Below are 8,036 nucleotides of genomic sequence, written 5' to 3' on the forward strand. Positions count from 1 at the left end.
TTAAGCCTATGTTAATTGAGGTTTTGACTGCACATGCCCTATGTTGTTTGCCATGAGAATGGCCATTTTCTCCACCTTGGCACATTGCTCCTGCAGTGGGGGTGTGGCTTATGAAATCAATTGGCATATGGGTCTAAGGAACTTTAAACTGATTAAATTTTGAGTGTTATGGAAGTGTTCTTGCCAGTATACTTGTTTTTGTTCTTTTTAAGGCCTAGGGCTATTGTGTTATGATGCTTTGCAATATCAAGTATTTCACTAAAGTTTTCTTAGTCAACTCTCATTGTGTTTCTCAGTCGGTTGTATAATCGGTTAAATAATCAGCTTAAGATGCTATTAATCCTTTAGCAGTAGTAATGGTAAATGACTTGCAAAATCAGATTTCTGATTTTCTGAGTTTCCAAATGAAAACATGACATGAAGTTTAGATATCCATACATTCTTATGGGTGTTCCTGTTAACGTAACCAGTGAGTGTATATCATAATCAGAGGAGTAAAATGAAACATTATAATGAACTAATATAATTTTGCTCCCCCCCTCACTATCCAATGCAATTAATTAATTAATTAATTGATGGAAAGTTGCATAAAAACAAGCTTTTAGAACTTTATAGCTTTTAGACAGAACCCAAAAAAATAAAACGAGTCCACTGATATATAAACTATGCCCACTTTCTAAATAAAACTGCAGAATCCTTTAAATTAATTTTAATACATTTAAATTACACTTAAATTTAAATTTTAAATTAAATTAGTATACAAGTTCTCAAAATATGTTGGAAATAAAATTCTCTGACTTTCATATTAAAATGATGTCTGAGAGCTATCATCCTCTCTACATCTACGTGGCCAAAAGTAAGACGATCACACCTGACCATCACAGCCTTGTTGAACATTCCATTCCAAAACTGTGGGCATTAATATGGATTTGGTCCCCTTTTGCTGCTGGCATTGTCATGCTGGAACAGGTTTTGGCCCCTTAGTTCCAATAAAGGAAAATCTTAATGCTACGGCATACAAGGACATTCTAGAGACAACTGTGTGCTTCCAACTTTGTGGCAACAGTTTGGGAAAGGCCAACATATGGGTGTGATGGTCAGGTGCTCTCTCTCTCTCTCTCTCTCTCTCTCATCCAGCCATTTCGAGTATGCTAGTCAAGAAACTAGTAGGCTAGTATGCAATATTCATATGAAGGCAATTTTGAAACTGTAAAAGGGGAGACATTTTTAGCAATATTTATATCAGATTTTCAAAAATGACATTTACAAGACATAAAATTTTCAAATATCATTTACAGTTAGGTATTACGTATTACGTTTTTTTTTCAAATATCATTTACAGTTACGTATTACGTATTCAGTCCTGTTCTTTTATACATACCTTTTCTAGATCCTCCATGATCATGATTTGCTCTTTCAGGTTTTGCTTTCCTGAGACCTGGCTGTTCTTAACCAAGCTTTTCCCATTGCTCTTACCAAACTCTTTAGACATTCCCAGTCCTTGGCTTGGACCTCTGCCTTCAGACACAGCCCCTGTTGCCAAATTCAGATTGGTTGGCAGGACAGCATTCCCCTGAACACGTTGCAAGTAAGTCCTACTGCTGTGCTGCACTGAACAAAGCTGTAGTTTAAAGGCAGCTTGGAACCCCCGGCGGAAGTTTTCGTTGAAGAAGCCATAAATGATAGGATTGATGCTGCTGTTGCAAAAGGCCAACCAGTGGGCCAAAGGGTAGATGTAGATGTTTATCACCCGGTGCTGGAACTCATTCAGGCTAGCATAATCACTCAGCATCATAAGGGTCCACAAAGGCAACCAGGACAGGATGAACAGCAGCGCAACAACCAGTAACATCTTAACTACATGCTTCTTTTTCCGTGAAACTATCTGGTGAGTTTCATAGCCACTTGGTTTTCTGGAGCCAGAGCCAAAGCTGGAAGCAGATTCTTGGCTTGCAGGGCTGGGAGTGGCTGTCTTGAAGAGTGTGAGCCCAATGCTAGCATACATAATGACAATGAGGGTGAGTGGACCCAGATAGATACTGGCAAAGAGCACAGTGGTATAGATTTTGCGCATTTCCTTGTTCGGCCAGTTCTCATGGCACCAGTAGAATGGCCGAGTAGAATTGCCATCCCCTAATAAAATGGAGATCTGACTCTCCTCGGTGACCTGCAACATGACACCTGATGGACACATAATGGAGATGGCCAATACCCAAATGACTGCAATTATGAGAGTAGAGGTGGAAATGGTCAGCTTCTGCTTGAAGGGGTAAACAATGCAACGAAACCTGAGAGAAAATGACAATGCAAGTAAGAGAGAGAGTAACAAGATGCAATACAAAATGGATATGTACAGCAAATTTTCTATATAAAAAGATATAAAATACATTTTATTCATTTTATATATACACTGTATAAACCTCTACCTGTCCACAGCAATGGCTACCAGTGTGAAGACAGAAGCAGACACAGATATTCCTTGTACCATCCCACTCAGCTTGCACACCAAACTTCCAAATGGCCACCCTAGCAGAGGAATTGGCGAAAAACAGATGTATAATGATCACAAGAAAGCTAAATTTTATCTGCTTTTTATCAAATACAACTCAATTTATTTTATAGCTGGGACAATATATTGGAATAAATTGGGGAAATTACTGACGAATATCAAAATATGTATTAGAACTACAAGAATATTACAGTTCAACATTTACTATGGCTTGACAGTTTGTGTCAATACCTCAGAAAGACAGTACCTCAGTCTAAATAACTACACATTCAATTAAAAGAAATATCCTTAAAAGTACAATACATGATAAATAGATGGGTGTCAAATTAAAGGAAACTAATCAATTAAAAACCTAATAAATGATTGGAGAAACATAACATAGGATATGATCAGACTATGAGCAAGAACATTCCATCCACAGCTATGTAGAGGAGGTTAGTTTGTTAGTTCAAAAGAATTGAATTAATTTTAATGATTTAATAAAACCAGCAGTAGAATATACATCATATTAAAGACTCTTCTGTGACAAATTAAATATAAAGCAATTATAAAAAATAAAAAAAAATAAAAAAAGACTAATACAATGATATATGAATGAGAATATTGCAAGCATTGAAATAAACATCCAACAGGAGTCTTGTATATTGCCAATATACTGCTGCATGTCCTAATTGTAATTATCACCTTAATCATTGCAAATTTAGTTTAACAATATCACTTCTACCCTCATTATTAGGCAGGGTTTAAAACAACACTTGATCCAGTGCATCCTATTATTTAAATTTTTTTTTATATTGTGTATGACTGTTTCTGACTAAGATGCTGTTTCCTCCAACATCCACTGACAGGTGTACTTTATTTGTGCCTCATCACTGTATTTCTTTGTGAATTCCAATCTGGCTTTCAGATTCTTACTGCTGATGAGTGGTTTGCATCTAGAGGTATGGCTTCTACATTTCTTCTCTTGGTGGATTGTGATACCTTCACCCCTGCCCTGTGGAGGTTGTTGGTTATGTCACTGACTGTTATTTTGTTTTGTTTTGTTTTTATTCACAGCTCTCATGTTTCTGTCATGCAATGCTGTTGTTTTCCATGGCTGATCTGTGCCATGTCTGGTTGTTAGTACACCAGTAGTACACCACCAGTCCATGGCTACCAAGATTTTTTCCATTTAAAGCAAATAATCAGAATGAAATTAAACCAATTTCTACTGACATATGCTATGGCAAAGGGAAAAAATTTAAATGCAGACAGTGTAAACCTATCTACAATGTACACAACCATTTCTGTTTTCTACAGAAGTCTAGAAAGGCCATGGGTTAATTTTATTTCTTGTGATCTCAAGATAACAAAAGTTATTTTTCTCATGATGTCGAAATGCATGATTAGGCATATACTGGATGCTGTACAGCATGGATGAACGTGTCCGTGTTTAATCGGCGAGTGTAGCAAATTCTGCACTCACCCAAGCTGAGGATCAAACAGAAATCCCCGGAATTATGAGGTGGTGATGCTGCCCACTGCAATACCTGGCCACCCCACGTGATCAAGCTAATGTACTACTAGTCATTTCTTCCTGTAAGTGGAAACATCCTCCCCAATATTTACAATGTAATTAGATGAATACTTCGTTAATTAGGTTAATACTACGTTAATTGACTACATTCACTCCACATAATTCAAACTAGTAGATTAGATATTTGTTTAAATTACATTTAGTATAAGCAATGAAAACACGTTTAGATGAGAAACTAAATATTTTTATGTAAACTATACATATTTTCTCTTTCTGACTGACCACATATTCCCTTTTTTCAGTGTACAGACGTACAAAAATACAGAAGTAGGTAAATGTAAAAGTAGGTAGCACCCGTAGCACTAGCTAGTCAGGTAGCCAGCTTAGCTGTCGCTAATGTGCTGTGTAAATACTTCTCCACTTCTTTACATCTGTAATTTCATAGTGGAGAATTATTTACAGATTTACCAGTTGTACTGATGACATCGCAGTCTCAAAAGAGCATCCTGAACCCAAACAAATAACACTGCCACCCGTGGACTTTCTCTTTACACCGGATAGGTTGTTCCTAACCTAGCATAGTATGGTGCAACCCTGGCACCCCTACCGCTACCATGTTTTCTCAGTGAAGCCTACCTGAGAGGGTGGGGTGAATTAGCATAACACCAAAACATTTAATGTTTACAGTTATATTTACATTTAAGATTTATATTTATGGTTATATTTAAGATTTAATTGTATATTTATTTTTAACATTTATATTTAACTTTAAATCTAAATAGAAATCTTAAATATAAATCCATCCATTAATTCTCTGTACCGCTTATCCTACACAGGTGCGAGACAACAGTGCTAACCACTAAGCCACCCTGCCCCTCCTTAAATATAAATCTGAAATGTAAATATAAATTTAGAATTTATATGTTTAGTTCATATGCTAATTGACCTCAAATGTTCAATGGCCTCAAAAAAATGTTAGAGAGAAAAGAGTATTCAACTTTTTCACCTCATAAAAATGATGAATCTGTGGTCCTCTTTGAGCAGAAGGATTCAGTTATGGTGTAAAGTCTTGGATAAATGGTATGTAGTTACTGCCATTGTCATATTGTATATGTTCTGGGGTTTAGCACATGGTGTCAGCAGAGGTGTAGTTTAGGGCCCGTTTGTCCCCAAAAGGACAATATATGATTAAGGGAACCAAGTGCAGCTCAAAACAAGTACAGAGTGCCTTTGCCAAGAGCAGGGCGTGAACCAAGAGGCTTGTAGAACGCTGCATCATAACACTAGCCACCGAGCCACGGCGCTGATTACGAGAGCAGTGCATATGAGGGTTGTTGAGAGTAGTAGTCCTTGTGTGAGACAATGAATAGTCAAAAATGTGGGAGGTGCAGAATATTAAGTTCAGCACAAAGAGCATCGCGGTGAGGGGGGAAATGACAGCCCAAAATGGCCGTCTCTCTGGCTGAACTGAAAAGCACCCAATAATAGTATAACCAGTTGTTCACAACTTAAAGGACTCCTCTCAAATCTTTATCCCAAAATCAGATCTTCTCTTTCTAGCCTCCTCTTTAGTTTTACATTCCTTTTCTTTAATTTATTTTCTCTTAATTTTGAGTTCCTTGTCTTTCTTTTCTTTAATCTCTTTTCTCTCTTTAATTCTGAACTTCTTTCACTCACTTACTCACTCACTCACTGCTCAGCGCAGCGTGAAGCTGCTCTTTTACATGGCGCAGAGCCACATCTATCAGCCAAAACATTAAAATCACTGACAGGTAAAGTGAATAACACTGATTATCTCATTACAATGGAACCTGTCAAGGGGTGGAATATATTAGGCAGCAAATGAACAGTCAGTTCTCAAATTATACATGTTGAAAGCAGGAAAAATGGGATGCCAAATTGTGATGGCTAAAAAAACTGGGTCAGAGCATCTCCAAAACCGCAGGCCTTGTGGGGTGTTCCCGGTATACAGTGATTAGTACCTACCAAAAGTGATCCACGGAAGGACAACCGGTGAACCGGCAACAGGGTCATGGGTGCCCAAAGCACACAGATGCCCGTGGGATTATTCCCTATTGATGATGGGGAGTGAAGGCTAGCCCGTCTGGTCCACTCCCACAGAAGAGTGCATGTGTGTCACTTACCTAGGGAAGAGATGGCACCAGTGTGCATTATGGGAAGAAGGCAAGCCTGTGGAGAACAAACAAGTGCGATCCATGGAGGCCCCTTCTCACAACCTACAGGACATAAAGGAGCTACTGCTAACATCCTGGTGCCAGATACCACAGCACAGCTTCAGAGGTCTTGTGGAGTCCATGTCTCTATGGGTCAGAGCTGTTTTGGCGGCAAAAGGTAGACCTACACAATGTTAGGCAGGTGGTTTTAACGTTATGTCTAATCAGCGTATATCCGTATATAGAGTGAGGCATTCAAGAAGGATTATAAAGAGGAATGGCCAGGTGCAATGCGTTTAGGCTGATTACCTGCATGAGGGCATTGCGTAGCAACCAGCACCAGGTCTGTGATAAAGACCCATGTAGGTGGCTGTTGAGAGGGTACTCATGCTGTTACAGTATATTGCTTGTATTTTTAAGGTTATTTCTTCACTTTAGGCTTTGTTGCTCCAGCACAAATCAAAACTGTCGGAGAAATTGCACTGCAAAATACATGTAATACTACTTATAATGTGCTTATAAAGACACATAGACACTTAAACATGTAGATCTGAATAATAAAAAATTAATATTTATTGACTGTTTTGTCCAGATGTATCTATTTTTCAAAATTGCTCATTGCCCCAACTTTATTGCGAAGACTTTGCTAACATTTGCTGGTATAAATAACAGGTAAAGAATGTGCAACAAGGAAAATGGAGTCTTCTGCAGTTGTAGCCTATCTACCTCAAGGTTTGATGTGAACAATAACTGAGGCTCTTGACCTGTATCTGCATGATTTTATGTATTGTGCTGGTGACACATGATTGACTGATTAGATAACTGCATAAATGAGCAGGTGTAAAGGTGTTCCTATTAAAGTGGACAGTGAGTATATATGCCCTATTTATACAAAATGGGTATCTCATGAGTCGTCAAAGAAGAATGTACTGGAACTTGGTGCACTAGACTAACTAGTCAACAAAAAGAAGAATAACCAGACCCTAGTCTCTTACTTACCTGTAATGATGTTATCTACTAAGGTGGTAGGCATGCAGAAAATTCCAACCAGCAGATCACTGATGGCCAGGTTGAGGATGAATAGGTTGGTGACAGTTCGCATATGTCTGCTCCTCAGCACAATAAAGCACACCACTCCATTACCAACCATACATACAATGAAGATGAGAAGGTAGGACACAATGAAGATGGCAGACACAGAGCGATCATGAAGGTAGAAGTCCACATAGGTGATATTGGCACCAGGAAATGGACAGGAAGTGCTTGAGTCCAGCATAAGTTTTTCTGAGTTTTCCAAAGTGTAGATTGACACAGAAGAGATCGTTGAATTGAGCTCTAGAGTTTTCATTGCCATTTTAAATCCTGAAAGTAAAAAATACAAAAAAATTTAATTTTCCTAAATCACAGTAATTTACATTGAAAATGAAGAGTACAGTGACATATTTAGTGAGCTGTTCTTAAAAGAAATGTAACTTGTGAGAAAGAAAGATGGAACTGTCATCCACTCACATGCCATCCAAAACACCTGCTATTCTTTCAATTTTTTATAAACTGTAACAGGTGGAGAGTGGTTTAGAGGGAGTTTACACCAGGAGGGAGGGGTATTGGGATAAGTTGATTAATGTTGCACACCTGACACCAATTTATTATTGATTATATTATTATATTATTGAGCTGTCTGTGTACCCGTGGACATGGAACAGAGTCCTTTCATACAGATTGTCCAGTTGATGGTCCAGATGCAGGAACAGCAATATCAGGTGCTCATCTGCCTGCAGCAGTAGCTGTCCCGAAGAGCCTTTTAAACATGTCTTCATCTCCCCTCCTCATATCCATC

At 38.2% G+C, this 8,036-nt stretch overlaps 1 protein-coding gene across 1 annotated transcript; it reads right to left on the reverse strand.

The window, feature by feature from the left end:
• Nucleotides 1-1,338: 1,338 nt before the first annotated feature.
• On the reverse strand, nt 1,339-7,553 carry LOC113531455 (neuropeptide FF receptor 2). Its single transcript, XM_026922216.3, has 3 exons — nt 7,199-7,553; nt 2,427-2,526; nt 1,339-2,288 (listed from the first exon to the last, which is right to left on the reverse strand). The coding sequence occupies exons 1-3, from the start codon at nt 7,551-7,553 to the stop codon at nt 1,358-1,360; spliced, it is 1,386 nt and encodes a 461-aa protein (XP_026778017.1). The 3' UTR covers nt 1,339-1,357.
• Between the last annotated feature and the right edge of the window lie 483 nt (nt 7,554-8,036).

Source organism: Pangasianodon hypophthalmus, chromosome 27, assembly GCF_027358585.1.
Source record: "Pangasianodon hypophthalmus isolate fPanHyp1 chromosome 27, fPanHyp1.pri, whole genome shotgun sequence".
Classification (NCBI taxonomy): domain Eukaryota; kingdom Metazoa; phylum Chordata; class Actinopteri; order Siluriformes; family Pangasiidae; genus Pangasianodon; species Pangasianodon hypophthalmus.

Bases quoted from the DNA above. Each gene is read 5' to 3' on its own strand.
- LOC113531455 (XM_026922216.3), bottom strand. From the start codon at position 7,553: ATGGCAATGAAAACTCTAGAGCTCAATTCAACGATCTCTTCTGTGTCA. The intron at 2,527-7,198 runs GTAAGTAAGAGA...TTCCTCTGCTAG, and splicing joins AGTAGATAACATCATTACAG to GGTGGCCATTTGGAAGTTTG. The intron at 2,289-2,426 runs GTAGAGGTTTAT...ATTTTCTCTCAG, and splicing joins GTAGCCATTGCTGTGGACAG to GTTTCGTTGCATTGTTTACC.